At 46.0% G+C, this 21,675-nt stretch overlaps 3 protein-coding genes across 3 annotated transcripts; 1 reads left to right on the top strand and 2 right to left on the bottom strand.

Moving 5' to 3' along the window:
- Positions 1-2,000: 2,000 nt before the first annotated feature.
- PtA15_1A599 (uncharacterized protein) lies at positions 2,001-4,550 on the bottom strand (the record flags this gene model as incomplete). Its single annotated transcript, XM_053165642.1, has 12 exons — positions 2,001-2,453; positions 2,537-2,702; positions 2,785-2,904; positions 3,006-3,087; positions 3,179-3,286; positions 3,365-3,446; positions 3,542-3,661; positions 3,738-3,794; positions 3,893-3,963; positions 4,030-4,307; positions 4,398-4,411; positions 4,485-4,550. The coding sequence occupies 12 exons, from the start codon at positions 4,548-4,550 to the stop codon at positions 2,001-2,003; spliced, it is 1,617 nt and encodes a 538-aa protein (XP_053016814.1).
- A 372-nt stretch (positions 4,551-4,922) lies between these two features.
- Positions 4,923-5,614, top strand: PtA15_1A598 (uncharacterized protein; the record flags this gene model as incomplete). The annotated part of the gene is made up of 3 exons (XM_053165641.1): positions 4,923-5,267; positions 5,367-5,459; positions 5,561-5,614. 3 exons carry the CDS (start codon positions 4,923-4,925, stop codon positions 5,612-5,614), a joined length of 492 nt encoding a protein of 163 aa, XP_053016813.1.
- Positions 5,615-19,182: 13,568 nt separating this feature from the next.
- PtA15_1A597 (uncharacterized protein) lies at positions 19,183-21,320 on the bottom strand (the record flags this gene model as incomplete). Its single annotated transcript, XM_053165640.1, has 12 exons — positions 19,183-19,330; positions 19,424-19,499; positions 19,574-19,609; positions 19,694-19,732; positions 19,801-20,064; positions 20,138-20,353; positions 20,431-20,531; positions 20,596-20,682; positions 20,757-20,832; positions 20,898-20,970; positions 21,030-21,067; positions 21,134-21,320. 12 exons carry the CDS (start codon positions 21,318-21,320, stop codon positions 19,183-19,185), a joined length of 1,341 nt encoding a protein of 446 aa, XP_053016812.1.
- Positions 21,321-21,675: the final 355 nt, after the last annotated feature.

Raw genomic sequence — 21,675 nt, 5'->3', positions numbered from 1 at the left:
CAGTAGTGAATTGCTCACCAGAGAGCCATTAAAAACTATGAAAAAAACTCGAACCCCATCTTCCCCATGAAGAGTTCCATGGTAGCAAAAAAATGACTCTGGCCGGGCTCGAACCGACGACAACATGCGATCTCGAAGCGGTGTTAAGCATGTGCTCTACCAACTGAGCTACAGTGCCAAACACCACCCGCATATGGGTGTGGTTTCCTGCGCAGCCACACCCAGTGGTTTTCGCGCGGAACTCGCGCGGCCCCCCGAAAACTCGTGCGGCCCCCGGACCCCCTAGCTGCATATCATTCGGGGTGCTTGTGGGGCCGACCGGTCATCAAGGCATACACCTCGATGACCGTCTCGATCGAACGGTCATCAAGGTGTATGCTTTGATGACCGGTCGGCTCTTGATGACCGGAGCCGGCCGGTCATCAAGGCATACACCTCGATGACCGTCTCAATTGAACGGTCATCGAGGTTTGATGACCGGTCGGCTCCGGTCATCAAGGACCTCGATGACCGGAGCCGGCCGGTCATCTGAATACCACACCTCGATGACCGTCTCAATTGAACGGTCATCGAGGTGTATGCCTTGATGACCGGTCGGCTCCGGTCATCAAGGACCTCAATGACCGGAGCCGGCCGGTCATCTGGATACCACACCTCGATGACCGTTCTCGATGACCGTCTCAATTGAACGGTCATCAAGGTGTATGCGTTGAAGACCGGTCGGCTCCAGTCATCAAGGTACCTAAATATGTACCTCAAGGGCCAGCCAGCTGGCCGGTCATTGCGGTGTATCGATGACCGGAGCTGACAGTTCATCAACGCATACACCTCGATGGGTGTGGTATCCAGATGTCCAGCTGGCTCCGGTCATTGAGGTCCTTGATGACCGGAGCCGACCGGTCATCAAGGCATAAACCTCGATGACCGTCCCATTGAGACGGTCATCGAGGTGTGGTATTCAGATGACTGGCCGGCTCCGGTCATCGAGGTCCTTGATGACCGGAGCCGACCGGCCATCAAGGCATACACCTCGATGACCGTTCAATTGAGACGGTCATCGAGGTGTGGTATCCAGATGACCGGCCGGCTCCGGTAATTGAGGTCATTGAGGTCCTTGATGACCGGAGCCGACCGGTCATCAAGGACCTCAATGACCGGAGCCGGCCAGTCATCTGAATACCACACCTCGATGACCGTTCAATTGAGATGGTCATCGAAGTATACAGATGACCGGCCGGCTCCGGTCATCGAGGTTTATGCCTTGATGATCGGTCGGCTCCGGTCATCAAGGTACTATGTACCTCAATGACCAGCCAGCTGGCCGGTCATCGAGGTTTATGTATAGCTCGATGACCGTTCAGATGGTCATTGAGGTACATTTATACAACCTCAATGACCAGCCAGCTCGCCGGTCATCGAGATTTATGCTGATGACCGGTCGGCCCCATAAGGACCCCGAATGATATGCAGCTAGGGGGTCCGGGGGCCGCACGAGTTTTCGGGGGGCCGCGCGAGTTCCGCAGGAAAACCACTGGGTGTGGCTGCGGAGAAAACCACACCCGTTTGCGGGTGGTGAAATTAGGAGAAACGATGATTGGATCGGCGCCCAAAGGGTATATAGAGCCATTGTCATGCCACCTTTATCGTCATGTATCTCAGGATTCAACTTTGGGGTGGTGAAATCCAAGATTATTCAGGCTATCAATACAAGTTAAACCAGTGTTTTGATTGAGCCCGAGCAGAAGGATATATAACTTTTATCGACTAAATTTTCATCTGTTGAGCACGGACCTTTCACCTTGACCAAGGTGTATGTAAATAAACAAGTTTGAAGGAAGGCTGTGTACAACAAAGGTTTATTTACAGACACCCGTCCTGGGCTTCACGTTCCGCCGGCCCAACAGGCGTTTGAATCCCATTCACATTGAATAATCGACGAGTATAGGATGTTATCGACACAGAAAAATTAGAAACAATATCCCTGGATTTGTTTTTCTCCTTCAAGCGGAATTGGACACCATAAGCCCAGGAGGGAGCAGTCGGACGAGCTCCTCATACTTCTTCTTCCACTGCAGGACATCGCCTTTTCTGCGCTTGAAGACGACGCCCCATTTGGGGTTGTTTTCCATCTCAGTCTCGTCGACGTCCATCCCGTCGGTAGCCGTCGAACGTCCCAGGGCACCTTCGATCGGGACGATTGGCTCGATCCGCAACGAGCCCATCAGCTTCTGTTTCCGGTTATCGATAAATGACACGGTGATCTTCACGCCCGAATTGTTGTCGCTTTCGCCATCGGTGGGCGGGTTTAAGGGCTTCGCTTGATGCTTCACGCTGAGGATATCTAATGCTTCCCTGAAGGCTTCGATCAGCTCTTCGATTGGCGACTCCGAAATGAACATCGTCGATAAATTTGCATGTTGCATTTTTTGAGATGCCAAGACGGGATCTGCAGTCTGTCGAAGTAACCAATAGATAGAGGCACAGCGATTAATAACTTCTCCGCAGATTACAAAAAAAAATACGTTTTGTAACTCACAAATAGCCTGACAGTGCAAGAAAACGGTTGGGTGGGATTCATATTCAAATCGTTCTTGAACCGAGTACCAAGTTGAGATTGGCCGATTTCTTGAGACAGTTGAACGTTTGAGGGATCCCCATCTAGGGAAACCTCGATGGCGGGTGTATTGACTAGTTCCGAGGCTCTGTCATCACAAGAGAAAGATTGGGTTGAGCCGTCCGTAAGACATCAAGAAAATTTTAGGCATGTTTGAGGGAATCACTTGCAATTTTCTGACTTCGTCTTCCTCATGCCTGCCTTCAAGTTCACCTCGTTGTTTAGCTAGTCTGACTGCTAAGTTCGCGCCGGACTTCGTAAGACCTTCGGCATTCATCAACGGATTTTTCCTATTTTTTTGAAATCAAATATTGTTTGAATTGAGTATTGTCAACAGAGAACGTGCCTGTGAGATCTGTGAGGTTCAAGCGGCATGGTAAATCATGCTTACATCCTGAACCAAGGGTTTTTGACCAACTGAGACATCGTTATTCTCATCTCGGGATCGATATTCATCAGCTCTTGCAACAAAGCTTTTTTTTGGAAACATTTGCTAGATCATGTCAGCATGCCTACAGAAAGAAGTGGAAGCCCGAAAGGAAAGTTGAGATTGATTGGACTGACCCTTCAGCTCTGGTTTTATTCGACACCAAGGATCCATGTTCCAGATGACTCCTCTGACATAAGATGCAAACTCGGGACTCTCCAGCGTCGGGTTATCCCATGGGGTATCTGGCAGAGGAGAGCATGCGCCGGACATTTGAGGGATCACAACTTTCAAAAATAAATGTGATATAGTAATTGACGTACTGCCTACAAGAAGCACGTAGAGTATGATACCGGAAGACCAAAGATCGATAGCAGGCCCATGATAAGGTCGCCCAAGGGCCAACTGGACAGGTTGAAATTTGGTCAGACAGGTCCTTCATCCAGACGACGATTGCGGGCATTTGAAATTGTCGGATAAACTGTTGGACGCGTACTTACTTCTGGTGCCGCGTAGGGTGCACTCCCGCATACCTCTGTTAACAGTCTTTCTTTTCCGTTGTATTTGTAGACGGAACAAAGACCAAAATCGGAGATCAATAGGTTCCCTCGTCCATCTAACTAAGAAACAAATCAACAAATGAAAAACCCTGATGTTCATATAGTTTCTTCATCCTTCCATGATTAAGATACTCACCAGGATATTTTCGGGCTTCAGGTCGCGATGAACCACTCCCTTGGAATGACAGAAGTGCTGTGAAACACGAGGAAAGATTCAGTTTTTTTCTTGCCTGATGGGCTGCATTTATTTATAATAAAATCAACTTAATCGATATTTCTGGAGACACTTACAAGACCTGACATTAATTGACGAAAGTAAAAGTGGATCACTTCATCGTCGTTACAAAGACCAACATCCGGAACTGACGTGAGAAATGTCTAAGGATCAGGTTCATTGCTGCTTCTAAAAAGAGGAGAGGATAGAATACCTAGTTGATCGAACAGATCGCCACCGACGGCATACTCCAGAATAATGTAGAAGGCAGGGGGGATCTTCCGACTTGGGATCCCCTCCTGGTCCTCGACGCTATCGATTAGTTCCAAGATATTTGCGTGTTTTAATGCCGAGTGAACCTTGATCTCTTTCTTGATTCTCTTGAAGGATTGTTCATCCAACGTCGGTCCAGAAGATGCGTTGACCAGCGAGATCACCTTGATTGCGGCTATACATGGGGGTGGTTTGTCTGGATTGAATGCCTTATACACCCTGGATGATCGGACATGAAGAGTCAATCCATCTGTCTTGCCAGCCACCGGTCTGTTACGAGTTTCCTCTCCGAATCGAGCGACCGCTTACTTGGAGAATCCACCCTGAAGTCCAGAAGGATGAAACAAGCTTCAGTGTTTTGTGGTGGAGATTACCAATCAGGCATCGCTTACTTACCTCGGCGATGTCTGGACCAATTGAGTAACCTTTGATTGGGGGGTATGGTGAGTTGGCGTAGGCCATGGTGCTGAACTGAGTATTGTCTCGCCAATCGTCGTTATTTTTGGGGTCTCCGCCAGATGGGAGTCAGACACGCATACATCTCCTGGGGTCACTGAACAAAGGGCGCCGCCTCCCTTACAAATTCACACTCAACTCCACTTTGTAAAATATGTAAATTTATGTAAATATGTACTATGTATATCCTTTATCTGTACATCTGTCGGCCAAGCACCAAAAAATGTATCCTCCCTGTTGCAACAGCTGAGGCTCATCTATCGACCAGCAAAGTCTCGCTTGTGGGCCAAGAAGGACTTGCAAGCCGGAAACCGGGACCGCCAAGTCACGGATAGCCCGGTTCTCCTGCGCAGTGAGACCCCTGAAGCGGCTGCGCAGATGTGTGTCGAGCCGACGCGGGAGGACAGGGCGGCCAAGCACCGACAAAACAATTTTATGCTGCTCAACATCGAAGGAACGACGAGCTTGCTCGCCCAAGTAGTTACCCCGAAGACCTTTCTAGCGGCGCTGATCACCCTCGACGGACGAGTTGTGGCCTTCCATATCCATCCCAGTGCGATCGTTGCGGACGAGGACGAGCAGTCGGACGGCAGTGATCAGGCCAAAATCGCTGCCGCTATCGCCAGCGGTCTGTGGCGCGAAGATTGCTACCAACGTCCGTTTTCATCTACCTCGAAAACCGAAGTAGCCCGTGAAGTTCGTAACCTCGATGCCGTTTGTGAGGTTCGTCGCACGTCTTTTATCTGCCGTGAAATTCAAGTTGGAATCCTCAAGGCTCAGTGAACTCTCAGCGAACTCTTTGTATTCTCTTCGACGCTTCAGCTCGGTCAGTTGCGTCTCAATTTCACACCGCCCTTTCTACTCGTACTCGTCGGAAAGACTGGATCCGTTTCCATAGACACGTTGTCCATGAAGGTTAGTCCACTCCTGAGATCTCAAACCATTTCTGCCTAGCTTGAAGGACAGTTGTTCAGTGGTTGACTACTTCGAAATCCTTTCTTTGAATGACTCGGCAGGCCCAGTTATTACAAGATCAGTTGAAAGGCCCATTTTCCAATATTGTATTTTGAAGTTTTCCCTCGAGGTCTCAACTATGTACCCTGACCTTCTGGGGGGGGGGGGGGGGGGGGGGGAGGCCCTGGGGATGAGATAATCCACCAATACAGTCTCCTCTACACACTGAATCGGATGTATATACATATCTAACTTGCCTTTGGTTGTCATTTTTTGGTCAGTTCCATTGCCTAATGGTGGTTTGTAAGGAAAACACTGCTGATTTTCATCCAAGTATTCCCCGTCCTTGGTAATCTAAATGGATGACTTCCAGCTGCCATTTAGAGAGTGCTAGATGCCCCTCTAACCCCTAAATTGAGACACCTACCAAAACAATGTCAACAAACAGCACACAAATGAATGAACTACAGGCTTAGGAAAACTTTCTCATTTTTACTGAAAATTGAGAGTTTGTTTGTGTGAATTGAGATCTGGGAGGCTCTGGGCTTGACAGGAAGTCATTCAATAGCCTGTATGTAATCTTTTTATGCTAGCGTGCAGCTATGCTTCTACCAAGCAGCCCATTACTACAGCCTAACAGTTTCTCACTTTCCTTTTCCTCACTGAAATTATATCCACAATGAGTTTTGGCAGCCCTTGCTGTTTCAGTCCCTGGTTCCGTTCAACATGATTGGTTGAAGCCAATCTTCCCTGCTGATTGCTGACATGGATAAACACAGGAGCAGCAAAAGCTCTAAAATCCAAGGAAGGTGGAGTTGATTTTTGAACAGCAAAACAATAACATGATGCGGTGATGGTTACATTAATACTGGTTAAGAGCATTCACATTTGTTGGGTCAAGATGACTATTTCTGGGAACTTAACCAGGCTGGCAATTGCATTAGTCTGGGCTAAGTAGCCCTGGTCAGAAAATCTTGGCTTGGTTTCAGATCAATTGACATGAATATGACCCAATGGATATTTTTTCCCACTTATTATAACCTAGGCTAGATCACCTGCCCACAAACCCAGGCTTAATCAACCCAAAAATCTAGCAAAAGAACATGAATACTCTAAGACATGTGGATGGCTGACAGAGGTTCTCCAAGTCTGCTCTACCAGCAGATGTAGAGCTTTCAGGACTGCACCAGAGCACTCAATGTGGCACAGTCAGCTGATCCTAACCTTTTTACCAGGGACAGCTGATGCACAGCCAAATGAGAATAGATTAAGCCTGGGCCAAAGCTGAGCATTGGCTGGTCCACACCTGATACAAAGCCAAGCATCAGCTGGACCAAGAATATTCACAATATGAGAATAAGCTGAGCCAAAAAAGGTCTAAATCTGAGCATAAGGCTGGTACAGAGCTGATAATAAGCTAGGAAAACACTGGTCCAAAGCTTATCATAAGCTGGGCCAAGAATTTTCTAAAGCTCAGCATCAGGAGAGCTAACACTGGTCCAAAGCTAAGCATTGGCTGAGCCAAAGCTGTTCCAAAGCCCAGAATCAACTGTTCCAATACTATTCAAAAGCTGATAATCAGCTGAGCCAAGGCTGGTTCAAAGCTGTGCATCAGTTATTATAGGAGTGGTCTGAAGCTGAGTATCAGCTGGTCCAAGATTGATACAAAGCTGAAAATCAGATGAGCATTGGCTTTTCCAAATCTGAGTCTCAACTGAGCCAAGAATGGTCTAAATCTGAGAATCAGCTTGGCAAGGACGGGTTCAAAACTAAGCAAGGGCTGGGCACCAAAGCTGAGCATGAGCTGGCAGCCAAAGCTGAGCAACAGCTGACCAGAAATGGGCATCAGTTGGGTCCAGTCAAAACTGATGAGCCCCTGTGAAAATTATGGAGGGTGAGTAGATGGGGGCAGATAAGGGTAGTTGGTGGGTAGATGGTGGGTAGATGGTGGGTAGATGGTGGGTAGCCAGCTGGAGCTGGCATAATTTCTGAAAAATCTTAAGAGAAGACGTACAAGAAAACTGAGATTCTGAACTTCAACATGGTCCAGTAGGATTTTAATCAAAATATGAATACTTTTTTTAAGAGCAATTTAAATATGTATTTCCAAGTTTTTCATTGTAAAAACCCATTAAGATCAGTCCACACTTTAGTCCCAAGCCTCTACCACAGAGATACTTCCCGCCTCTTGGTATATACTTACCCAAGCTTGAGGTGCATTAGTCTTGCTGGCTTTTGGCAGCTAATCATTTATGCTGTGTGAGAATAAATATTCCATTTTTTGTACCTTTCTGGAGCCTGCAGGGGAGCCTCTTGCCTTTCTTTTTTTTATGACCTGTTTTAAGGGGAAAGGCTTGTTTTTCTTTTCAGGAAACTCTGATTGTGATATACCTGGATATTTATGCCAAGGCACTCAAAAAGGTGAACAGATGGGGAATTTGGTAGGAATGAGTGGATAAAATAGAAAACAAGAATAATAAGCCCACAATCCAAGGTGAAATTAAAAAGTACAATAAAAAAACGGAAAAAAGGTGCAATCTGAAACATTCAAACAGGTGTTATTTAAAACTTACAAGAAGAATCAACATTGGCATATTCATTTGAGATTGTTTTTCCAATGGAGCCAGAGGTCTGTTTATTATTTTCCCAATAACGGTGTACATATTTTCCCTCATAGTCAATTTTTTTCAAAGAATAGTTGCCACTAATAGATAGTTTTTTTTTCAAAGATTCAATCATAGTATTCCAGTATTCCTCATCTGATTCCAAAAGACATTCAGGATGAAATTTTTTGTACCAATATTCAAGTAGAGAAAGTGAGAACCAAATGACCCCCAGGTAACCTGTTGGATTACTGAAGTAGTTTTCTATCAAATAGGCTTGAACTTCTCCAAAGTCACTGTACTGAAACTTCTCTTTCTCAGTTTCTACATCTCCAATGATTGGGAGGCTACCTCCTTCTTTTCCAAGTAGGATGTTTTTGAACCATTTGCTGAAAGAATTCAATGCATCTTTAGCCACCCTGATGGACTGTGACTCTTGCTGGGATAAGAGATCCAAATGGCAAATCTTCAAGTGTATGTCAAGCATATCAATTCTGGATTGTAAGTTGCGATATCCACAAGCATCTTGATTCAAGTCAAAAATTCTTGCTCTGTACTTGGGAAGATCATCCTCAGATCTTTCTCTGAATTTGTACATCTTGACTGAGAGACCTTGAACTTTCTTAGGGCTTGAAAGGTCAAAATCAGCCCTTTCAAATTTCATTAAATCCATCAGTGGTTCTATTGTTCCACTCACCCCTCTTGAATAAAACTTTTTAGGCTTCAATGCAGGGGGAAGCTTGCTTAAATCTGGATTTTTCAACATAATCAAGCCTTTATTAAATTTATCAAATTTATCATTATATTTAGAAATCTTGATTCCTGAATCAATAGCTTTGTGTAGAATTGAAAGAAGGTTTGCTTCTGGGCTGGCGCCCTGGTAACTTTTTATATGTTCCCAAGCATTTGGTGTGTGATCCTTAAACCATGAAATCATGATCAAGATTGAAGCCTCAAGAGAATATTGTTCAGGTTTATGCCTTGAGATCTGTTCCAGCAATATCCTTTGATTCATTCCAAACTCTTTTCCTGGATTTAATTTGTTATCTTTTCCAATCATTCCAAAAACAGGGTAGCTACTTTTGGGTTCAAATGCTTCATTAAAAAACCAGCCTAACATTTTTGTGTTTGGATACAGCTCATGTGTATCCAATCCAGCTGGAATTAAGTCTCTTGCTACAGCTGAATCAATGAGAATGAGCCACTTGAGTATATTTTTGAAGTTTTTAATCAGATGATAGGGGGTTTGACTTAAACCTCTTTTTTCTCCATCAACTTGGATAAAGAAATGTTGGGAGCTTGGTATAGGATATTTGAAAGCATGACAATTATGGATGATGTTGTATTTGTTCAAATATTTGTATTTTCTTTGCAGTTTTTTGGCTGTAGTGTTCATGTGGATCAGAAACTTGTTTGCATGTCCTTCTAATACTTCTTCATCAATTATTCCATCAGGGACAGAATTTAGGTTCCATAATTTACAGGACTCAGGCTGAATTTGGTTGAGTTCTTTTATTTGTTCATTCCAAAGATGTCTCTGATCAGCAAGAATTAAGATACCTGATCCACATTCCACCTTTGCATTTGAATGGGTCTCAAGATGATCTGAATGTCCTGCAGGACTGGATGAGTCAATAGGCTGGTTTTTTGGTGAAAATGTAGTTAGTTCATTTGCATCCAAAGTTTTGCAATAAGAAGGAAGATCAAAGCTTCCTTGAATTTCTGAACCATCTGTAATATCAATTAAAGGAGTTTCTGGTTCCCAGTAGCTAGGGATGTGATGGTAAAGATTGCTGGAATCACTTTTAAAATTTCCATTTGGCTTTTTCTCATTGTGTTTTGGAAGCCCCTCAGGATCAGGGGATTTATTTTTCTTGTATGGATCATGATAGTTGAGCCTGAAATGATCAAAGTATTCAAGACTTTCTGAAGCGTGTGGTAGTGAAACTCTAATACCAGAGTTTTCATGTTCCTGGGAGCTTGTTGAAGGTAAACAAATTTCAGCATTGTTCAAAACATCTGCATTTTCATGGATATCATGATGATTTGAATTTTCTTGACTTGCTGGAATCAGCCCATGTGTATCACAAGATTCAAGAAGCCAAGATGGATCAAAGGATTCTAGAACTTCTGAACCATCTGGAAACTTAATAGAAAACTTTTCTGGCTCCCAGTGGCTTTGGGAATTTTGATGATTGGTTTTTATGGCATTGCATTGTGGTATAGATTTAAAGGGGGAAATGGAAAAGTCCCCTTGAACAGTTTGAGGTATTCCAGAGAGTTCTTGAGTGTAGTAACTTCCCTGATGATGAAGTTTTGCTTCATGATTATGGTTTATGATTCCTAATGTGATAAAGATAAAATATATTTTTTATTCAAGTATTTACTAGCTTATACCTCAAAAAGGAAGCAGATTATCTAACCTTGTACACAAAAAATCTGAGTTAATTCATTGAAACTGGGCTCAATAATATCTCCTGATGAGACCAAGTAAGATTTCCAATAATTTGTTTGCTTCTCTCTTCTGGACCTTTCCTCCTGGTATTGAAATGTTGAATCCTGAGGGACAACTAGTAGAAGAACAAAATCATTTCAGTTGAAGATATGATATGCATATGTTGTTGTTTTACATTACCTTCAACATTTCCATTTTGAATAATCCCGGATTCTGGTTGCTGCATCTCATACTGGCTTCCCAGTGGAGGCTTGAAAGTACTTCCACTGTCCAAGGCCCCTTCTGATCCACTGAAAATTCTTTCTTGAAGGCATTCTGATGGATTGAAAATCAATTTCTGAATCTTTTGGCTTTCCCATGGACTCCAGCCCGTTTGAGCCAAAAGTGATGTAAATCCTGGGTTGAAGACAAAACCAAAAAGAATATAATATTCCAAGGAATCTATTTTCATTTTTCTGGGCCCTCAAACAATCTATAGATAATCAGTTTATCTACGCTTCCAATAAGTTGGTTTTGCCAGAAAGACTTTCAATAAAAGGGAAGTGAGCTCAAGGGGACTCTCCCTTGTCCACTCTACATTTATGGGGGTATTGTTTGATCACAACAACAAGTGCTTATTCCTGGAGTTTTGAAATCCTCCTGCCATACTGTTCATTTTCATGTGTTTCAGATCCCTGTATCATATTAGAGGGTGTTTTCTGGCCAGTTTTGGAGGCATATTAGTTTCAGGAGAATAAATGTGATGGTCAGACAGGTAGTATTTGAATCTATTCTCTGACATCAAATGAGGCAGTGTTTGGATCTATTATCTAATTTCAAAACAGGAAGTATTTCACTCTATTTTATAACCTGAATCATTCCAACCCATCTATTTGTAGAGTTTCAAAACAACATGGATGCATTTTTACGACTGGAGGGAGGTACTGATGTGCTAAAATGACTTGGAGGCTGATAGCATTTCATTTTTTGGCAGGAAATTTTCAAATGTACCTACCTCTCAACTTATTGTGCTTATCAGAACACAGTTCCCCTTCCTCTGAATTGCTGCATCTTGTCTAGACTCTAGCTTGATGTTTTTTTTCCATTCCCCTCTGGCACATCCCCTATTTTTAATGAATTTTCAGAGTTTGACAAAGGGAATGACTGATTTTGAGCCTCATTTAACTTTATTTTTTTTGCAGGATGGCCAAAAAATTGAAATGTTTGAGCCAAATCTTGTCTTCTCCAAGCTGTATAAATACCAAACTGGAAAGAGAAAAGGCTTAGCAAGACTATCTTTTGTGCCTTGAAAGGAGGTATCAATCCAAAAGAACCACAAGGAGGCAAAGAACTAAACACAAATGGGGGGGGGGGGGGGGGGAGATTCCCTAAAATTGATGGCCAGTACACACCAGTCATCAAGTGGAGAATCCCTCCACTCAATGGCTTTGAAAGCTGTTAATTGATTGGAGTATGTCTCTCCACTCAATTTCCAGTAATGTATATTTGTTCATTGAGTGGCAACAGCCTGTACTCAATGGTCATCCATCAGTCATTGAGAGGAGGGTGTCTCCACTTGATTTATGCTTCAAAGTTGATTTTCATGCATTTATAAATACATAAATGCATAAATTCATAAAACTTTGTTTGCAGGGCATCTCATCAATCTGCTTATGTAATCTTTGGCTTTCCCAGCCAACAAATTGTTGAAATTCCACCTTCTCTGGTCTCCCTTTTCTCTCCTTCCCTTCACTGTCACTACTTTCCAGATTGCATATCCAAATTTCACCTTCCGTACCAAAATCCGTCCCCTCCATTGTAATAGCTTATATATCCCTGGCTTAGACAGAAATGAAAACCATCTGCTTTCTGTGCGCATTTCCCCGAGTTCTCTAGGGAATACAATCTCTTGTAGTGTGGGCACTTTTCCGCCACTCAAGTAGCAGCTTTTTGCCCTCTTTAAGGGCTTCCTTGGCCCCCTTTGTTCTTTCCCTCAGAGTCTCTCTGTGTTGTTTTTATTTGGGTCCTTCCTCTTCTTGACCTCTGGCCCCAGCTTCAACACAAACTTTTATGAATGTATGATTTATGAATTTCAAATTTTAAGGTGTACATTCAAAGTTGAAATAATAAACTTTTCAATACATCTAAGTTTATTAAAGAAAGACAAACACAAACAAAAATCAAGGGTTTCCCCCTACTAAAAAACCAAACAAAAAAACAAAGAAAACCTGCTCAAGCAAAACCACCCGGCCAATGCCCATCCCCTTCTAGAGAGGTTGCAAGTATTGCACCGATGACCCCAGCGCCCCACATTTAAGGCAATTGCAAAGGGGGTTCATCAAAAAGTAAACCTCAAACTGTGCAACTGCAACAGCGGAGGGGATTGGGTTAATCGCTGGATGGAAGTGCAGCGCAGAGAGTTGACTGGTGGTTGATATTTGCCACAGGTCCTCCTATTTATATGCGTACCCATCACTCCACCTTCAACTGAGTCTACAATTGCCCCATTCCAGCCGCACGAAAAGCCTCACATCGCCCTCCCAACCGTCTCCGAGCGCACCTATACCATCCCTTCCTGTTGGCATGGGAGCGCCAAAAGTTGGTTCATCACCAACTACTCATCTGACTTGTACAGGCTATGTATTGCCTTGCCGTCCCACGCCTCCGTCCCCTCGCCCCCAAACCCCACTCGCTGCCCCCTGCTTTCAAGGTACTGCAAAATCCATTGCTCCTTCAGGCTATCAACATTTGCATTGCTATGCACTAACAAATCCTCCCCTTTCAAATATCCGTCAAACACTCAACCATAGGCACAATGCTCCTTTGACACTTTATTTTACTATTGATCTGCTTTATTTCACAACATACGGAAGGTTGAGCTTTGATGGGCCGGGCCATTGGTGCCAATTGCAGAACAGGATGAGGCGCTCAGTCGGCAGGTCAAGCAGTTCTTCTTTGGCCATCTCAACACCACGGACATTTGCTCAGCACCTGTTTGCGAGTGCCTTCGCACAATTCATGCCAACATTTGGTCCAATGCTGGTTAGATACTGGTTCAAAGTTGGTTTTATTTTGGTCTGATCTTGGTTCAAAGAATGGTTAATGTCAGGTGCAATCTAACCGGATGCTAACTGGAATTATATGAGATGTATTGTGGAAGGTACATGTAGAACATACACCATTCCTATACTGAAACTAAGCCCAACCATGATCAGGTGGACTCAATCCACAATGTTGACCAAATATATGAATGTTTTGACCTGATTTTTTACCTCTGTGTATACCCATACCCTGTAGATTGCTCTGATGCATGTTTTTAATTTTTTTGGTCAGCCTAAATGCACTCCAAAAAAATCCCAAAAGCACTCCAAAAATGAGTGTATGGAGTGTGCACTTCAACAGTTGTCGGATTACAGAGTGGAATACTCCAAGTCGGCTAGAGTGCAGAACTGGGGACTCAGTCTTTCGAGTGCACCATGAAGAACTCCAGTGGCCGGCAAATGTAATGAGTGCCCGTGACTCTCACTCCATAAGATTGGAGTGCATATCCCCAGTCCATTCATGATATTTCTCCTCCCCAAAAGGGAAGTGCAGAGCTGGGAACTCCAGCCAGAGCTGGAGTACATACACTTGAACCCCAGTCAAGCAGGGTATACATACTACACACCCTGTCTGGCCATCCCGTGGGCTATGTACACACCCCACTGGATGCCAGCTGACACCTCCTGATCACCAGTACACCACGGGTGCAAAAAAGCATCTCAATTCGAGTGGATCCACATAATCCACATCTCCTCTTGATGACTGGTCCATGCCAGTCATCGGGGGAAATACTCCTCTCAATGACCTTACACACCGGTCATTGAGAGGTGTGATTCCCCCAAATTACCGGTACAGACCGCTCATTGAAGGGACTCACCACCTCTCAATGATCAGTCTGTACCGGTCATTGAGGGTACTCACACCTCTCGATGACCGGTCTGTACCGGTCATCAAGAGGTGGAAGTCCCCTTGATGTCCAGTCAGTGCCGGTCATCGAGGGGAGGTGTTACTCCTCTCAATGACTGGTCTGTACCGGTCATCAAGAGGTGGAAGTCCCCTTGATGAACGGTCTGTTCCGGTCATCAAGAGGTGGAAGTCCCCTCAATGACTGGTCTGTACCGTTCATCGAGAGGAGTAATTCCCCCCAATGACCGGTCTGTACGGGTCATTGAGTGGAGTACATCTCCCCTCAATGACCGGTCTGTACCGTTCATCAAGAGGAATAACACCTCCCCTGACCGGTACAGACTGGTCATCAGGAGGAGGTGTTACTCCTCTCTCCTCTTGATGACCAATCTGTCCAGGTCATCGAGAGGAGTAAAACCTCCCCTCAATGACCAGTCTGTGCAGGTCATTGAGGGGACTTCCACCTCTTGATGACTGGTACAGACCGGTCATTGAGAGGAGTAACACCTCCCCTCAATGACTGGCACTGACTGGTCATCAAGGGGACTTCCACCTCTTGATGACCGGTAAAGACCGGTCATCGAGGGGAGGTGTGATTCCTGTGTGTCACACCAACGTACACCCGTACGTTTGTGTGACAACGGGGATCACTGGTGGGCACTACGCATCATGCCCCCTCAGAACACTCCAATCAATGGCCAACCACTTGGTGGAGCACACACTCTGCTTGATGAATGGCAATCAAGCGGAGTATGTATCCCACCCAATGACAGGCCATCAACTGGGGTGTGTACTCCACAAATGATGACCAGCCATTGAGTCCTGTGCAGGCCACTTGATGACCAGCCATCGAGCGGCATACTGGGGTTTAATGCCACTCAATGGCTATCAAGTCACTTGATAGCCATTGATAAAATAGGAAAAAACGTAAAAATATATGTTTTGTACAGTTTTAATTTATGTATTTTTTATATGTATTTTATTGTTTTATCTCTATTGCGCAATAAGTCAGAAACAAGGAAAAAACTCGTACTTGTTTAGTGGATTTAATGGTTTTTTATGTAAAAACTGAAGTACTGACGGCAAAAATATGGGGATAATTGCTAAAAATAAGGAAAAAGCTCAGCAAAAAGTCAGTTTTATCCTTGACAGGTACTCTGGGTTAAAAACACGATGAGGCCCCCAAATGACAGCTCTGTTTATGAAACTCAGGGCAGAAAACCCGTCAAAATAAGGGTTTTGGGCCCTAGTACTATAACTGTACTGATTTGAACACTGGTAATTTAAATTACCAAACTTGTTACGTGGTAAATATGGCCACTACAAGGGTTTTACACTCTGTAACAGAGGAGGGATTAATTATGTAATTAATAATTACAGGGAAGTAATTTGGCGTAAAAAGTAGGTGGTAAGCGCTTAAACTGATTGGCTGCTTGACAGAGGCGGTGGTCTTACGGCAACTACTTATAAGGATAAAGCTTTAAATATGCTAATAAGGGATTTTTTGATGATTTAAAGGGTTTAATCCAGTGGATTTTACGTGCTGGGGATGGTTTATAAGGAAAAGTGGCTACAATAGTAGCAGAGGAGAATATTCATGGCAAACTTACAGTTTATGGGCAGTGAATGGTCTGGGGAATCTTTTCCTGAGGGCCAAATAGGCCTCTATTATTAGAGGGGACTTCAGTGGGTGTAAACACTGAGTCCTTTTCTCCCTATGGGAGTATCCAGGGGTGTAGCCGTGAAAAGGGCTTGGCTGTGGGTAATTTAATTGTATTGTAATAGACTAATTTCCCTGACTCTGTCACATGACATGTTTATAACCAATTTTCATGTGAAAGAGCTTCAGTAGAAGTCTACATAATACTTTCATGGGGTATTTTTACACGATTAATATTACTCATTAATGTACAACAGTTTAATTTTATGTACATTGTTTGTTTTTACTAAATTTATTTATGTAATACTATTTTTGGGCGCTTTCTGGGGCCAATTCTTATTTATAAAATTAGTACATGAAGGAATAGGAATAAGGGGGTACTTTGAGTGTGTGACCCCCCTTAATTTATGATGAGGAATCTGATTCTGCAATAATAATTCACTAATTATTATTATTTACTAAGTTATTGCAGTCTTTTGGATACTTGATGTATCTCTAAGGCTGACACTCCCGCCAATCATCTCCACCCCGCCTCCCCCCCTCTGCTTCTTTGGCCCCCAACCTCTTGCCCGATCCCTCCCCTGCTAACTACCTTCCCCCGCTTGCTTCCAAGCCGCCGTTGACTCCCGCACGCCGAGTTTTTGTTTTTGTTTTTTTGTTTCTAGCGTCCACTGATCTGCATCCTGTCCTCCTCACTCCTCTTTGCCAACTTGCTAATAAAAATTGATTTGTTCTACATACATACATTTTTCAAGAGGTATTGATGGCCATTTGAAGCTGGTGCCACCATATTTCATTGTTGATGGAGCAAAAGCAGAAAATGGTCCATAGATGGAGATGACTTGGGTCTGAAATCCCAGACCAATCAACTACAAGAAAACTCAGTCTGAAATGGCTGTTTGAGGCTTCTTATAAAAACAAACTCCCCGCCAAAAGGTCTACATACTCCAAGAGTGGCAGTGCAGCTCCAACAAAACCCCTGTAAATTGTTGGTAGTTTTTGCACAGTAGGTTTGAAATGTGGAATTGCCACCCTTGAGACAAGCTTAAATAAGTCTCCCAGGAGGGACTTGTGCTAAGTTTGCTGCTCTCAAACAAGAATTACAGCAGTGAAGCAACAAAAATTCTTCTAATGCTCAATTTGAAGGTTGGAAAAACATAAAAAACGTCATTATTTATCACAGTAAGTTGAATCTGAATCTTAGGCATGTCCAGGTTGAAATCTTGCCAAATCAGGTTGAGGATATTGATGCATGCACAATTGAAGTTTGGCTTGACCAAGATTTTCCTGGGGCATCACATACAGCGGGGCAGCCGCCTTGGCCTCTAGTAAAATCATAATATCCTAAAATTTTCAAATAATGATTTTATATGTACCATTTTAGAAATGTTGCTCTAATTTGAGTGTTTGGTTGGTACATATTTTTTTCAGCTTAGATTTTATGATTTAATGCAAGTCAACTTTGAACACCCTATTTGAAGACCATAATTGGTGCAAACCCCATTCATTGGGCATATCTAGGGTGTTTCTACTTGATGGCCAGTACACACCAGTCAGTGTAGAATCCCAATGTGTACCAACCATTGAGTAGATGTACCCTCCACCCAATTCCCAGTGTTGGCCACCATGGGGTGGATCACCGTTCAGCCTCAGTTGAACATAACAATGAAAATAAAATTATTTGAAGCTTAAATCAAAATGCTTGACCAGTTGATATCAGAAAGGGTTCCAGAAAGAACATACAGTCTTAGGGAGAGTACCAATTCCCTCCTGGTGCATGCACTCACTTTGGTCAGAGACCAAGGTTGCTTTGCAACCAGCAAAATGCTGCATGCCCGCATGGAGGCTGGGACTAGTGTTTAATTTCAAAGCCAAAAGGCGGCCATCCAACAGATTTGACCCGCGACGCACATAGCATGAAAATTGAGGGGGCGGGCTTCTTCCCTTGCTTCCAAGACTCTAATGCGAGCAAGTCTGTCCGGAAGTCAGTCAAATCCCAGCACACATCTGCCCAAACCAGCCGGATATCCGCAGATTCCTTCCCCATCCCCAGCTGCAAACTGCGGATGCTGACACTACTCACTGAGCCTCCCCCCCCCCCCCCCCCCCACCCTTGGCACCTTGGAGCATGGAGCAGGGGAGCGCTGGGCAATGTCTGTTTTCTCCATCATGGCCTGCAAACATTGCACTATTAAACTCTGCACAATACGTTGTGGGAGATGGCTGGAATACTTTCTTGCTACATGTGTGAGTTTGGCAAGCTAGGGTTCAAGTCCCTCCTGCCGGAGACTTTCTTAGTAAGACTTGAGTCTTTGAGCCCAGTTATTTGCTGCTGGTGTTGTCATTTTTAATTTTGAAATAATTATTACATTATTACATTATTACATCATTACATCGTTATGTCATTGCATTATTGGATGGTTGCATTGTTAAATTATTACATTATGACAGATTATTACATCATTGCATCATTGCGTGATTGCATTATTGCATGGTTGCATTATTACATTATTACATTATTACATTATTACAGATTATTACATTGTTACATTATTACATTATTACATTATTACATTATTGCATGACTACATTATTACATTATTACATTATTACATCATTGCATCATTGCATCATTGCACCATTGCATGTGTGCATTGTCAAGTTATTATACTGTTACATTTTTACATTTTTACATTATTACAGTATACACCAAGACCACAGATTATTCCAGCTGGGACACATAGACAAGCGGTTGTGCTGGAGACAGCACGCTGAGCGGGCCGCTGTGGGGCGGGGATGAGGAGCCATGTTTCGCTTGCGCGTCTTGCATGAACGGCCATTGGGCCGAGAGAGACCGAGGAACAGATCGGCGATGGAAGCCTGCTGGCGGACCCGTCGCGCGACGGCATGTGCACGTAGCACAGCCCGATGGTCGGCAAGTCGTGCGGGAAAGGGAGGCGAGGAGCGGACCACGATACGGCGGGCCAGCTCAGAGATGTCCAGGCGTGTTCGCGGGCGCGAGGCGGGGCAGAGCGCAGCTTAGACGGGCGAGGCGGCCTCCTCGGCGCGCGTCGCCCGGGGCCCGCCGATGAACAGCCAGGCAGGCACGACGGACGCGGCGAACAGGCCGGTGATGAGCAGACACATCACTTGCCACCCGCTCTCGATACCCAGGCCTTGCAGAAGTCTGTCCAACCAAACCAACAAAAACACGGGCGTAAGTTTTTTGGGGCGAGAGAGAGACGGGAAGGGGGGAGCGCGTAGGCGGCGCGCGACTTGCCCTCCAACGCAGAGCGATCCAATCATCGCGCCCGTCGAGTACACCATGTTGAAGATGCCGTAGACGTGGGCGAAACCTGTGGGTGCAAAGCAATCATCCCAGGCTCAGGATTCCCGTAATCTCAACACACACACACTTTCGGGGACTCACCTAATCCTGGGGTCACCTTGACGACTTCGGCCAGATCTAGAGCGGTTCCCGCAACCGACCCATCGCAGATGGTGAGTCCAATGCATCAACTGTGGCAGGGGAAAGAGAAGGGAAGCTCACCTTGCATGAGTGGCGCAGCAAGTGCGAGCATGAAGATACCTGCAAGTCACGGGCGGGGATCAATGGATGTCGCTCTTTTGGGGAAGGGAGGGGGAGGGGGGGCGTACCAGCGAAAGCGATGAAGGTGACCAATGCGGGGAGAGAAGCGTTGATGCTCATGAGGCCGAAGAACGGGGTGCCGAGGAGGAGGAGCGAGACGACGGGGGTCTTGGCGCCGATCTTGTCGGCCAAGTGGCCGGCGATCGGGCTCGAGACGACCGAGGGGACGACGACGGCAATGAACATCAGCGCGGCACCGTGCGAGCTGAGCCCGTACCGGTGCTTGACTAGCATCGCTAGCCCCGTGTCCAGAAGCCCGCCGAACGCAAAGCCTGAACATATCCGAAAAACACACATGGTGAGGAGCGCTGTGGGGGCGGGAGAGGAGGGGCGAGGGTCGCTCACCGATGACTAGGGTCAGTGCGAATAGCGTCAGCACGCGCGGGTTCGTCAACAAGGAGAGCACGGCTCGGGCCGCTGAAGCAGGCTTTGGGCGCGCATCTCCAGCGCACTCGGCGGGCTTTTCGGCGTCGAGCTCGGCATCGAGGGGCGCTGGGGCGGCGATGTTCTGGATGCATTTCTTGTCCTGGACGAGCGAGCGGAGGACGAAGTCGACGGCAGCTGTGGCGGCAGCAGAGGAGTTCACGACGGTCATCAGGATCTTTGGCCTCATGTGGTGCGGCTGATGGGGGGCTTACTCATGGAGAGGGCGAAGATGAAGATGGCGTCGTAGCCGTACGAGTCGTAGAGCAAGCCGCCGATCAAGGGGCCGGCGACCGTGCCGATCGACCAGCCGATCCTGCGGAGAGATGTTCGGGTCAGAATAACCCTGCTGGCGACTTCGCCGACGCGCGCGCGCTTACAAGACGTATCCCATCACGACGCCGATCCGGGCCTCCGGGACCACGTCGCAGATCAAGGCCAGGCCGAGAGTCCAGATGGCCGTGCCGCTGTCCAAAAAGACACACAGGGTGTAAGCGGTTTTGGAGAACACACACAGACGAGGGGCGTGGGAAGCGCGCACCTGAAGCCCTGGATGATCCGCGAAATGACGAGGACGGCGAAGGAGGAGGAGAGCCAGAAGGCGGCCAGGCTTGCGGCTGTGTGGTTGGCGGGGCGTTGTTAGCGGGTGCAGGATGGGGTGTGTGTGTGTGGGTGGACTGACCTAAGCATGTGAGGCCTGCCAGGAGGGGCAGCTTCCTGGACTTGACCATCTCGCCGAGGATACTGATGGGGATCTGTGAGGTAAGGGCGTCAGCACGGCCCTGTGTGTGCCAGAGATGGGCGGAGAGCTTACCGAGGAGACGATGAGTCCGAATGCGAATGCGGCGATGACTGGAGCACAGGTCGGGTGTCATTAGCAGGGTATGATGGGGTGTGGAGTGGAGTGGGTGTGCGTACGGTAGGAGGTGCTGGCGGCAACTTCGGCGTAGCCGATGGCCTCCAGCCGGTAGGGCAGGACGGGGACGAGCAGGCCGAAGCTGGCCATGTCGACCATCAGGCCGAAGGAGACCGTGAAGGCGATGTACGGGATGCCGCTGGTCACTTGGCTCAGATATGTACACACTCGGGATACTAATGAAGACATGTTTGTTTGTTTATTTACGCTGGAAAGACTATATATGTATGTACTGGAAACTGAAGAAGAACGTGGTAGACAGGCGGCTGAAGATGGTGGAAGAACTGAAACAGATGGGGACACGGATAAGGGGCCGGGGAGTGCGGCCAGTGGGCTCTTAAATATGTATGGCTGCTTCTCCGGGGCGGATGCGATGCCCAGCCGATGCCGAGGGGCGTGGGCCGGGCAACGGTCTCCGAGCCGGCGGTACAGGCAGTATCCGGTGAATCATCCGGGGTGTCTGGTGAAGAAATGCGGATCACACCAGATATCCGTGGTCCGGGTGACCAGCACGGCGGATATGGGCGGATATTCTGGGATCCCA

The sequence above is a fragment of the Puccinia triticina genome, chromosome 1A (genome assembly GCF_026914185.1).
Source record: "Puccinia triticina chromosome 1A, complete sequence".
Lineage (NCBI taxonomy): Eukaryota > Fungi > Basidiomycota > Pucciniomycetes > Pucciniales > Pucciniaceae > Puccinia > Puccinia triticina.
This window is presented reverse-complemented; position numbering and strand designations above follow the sequence as displayed.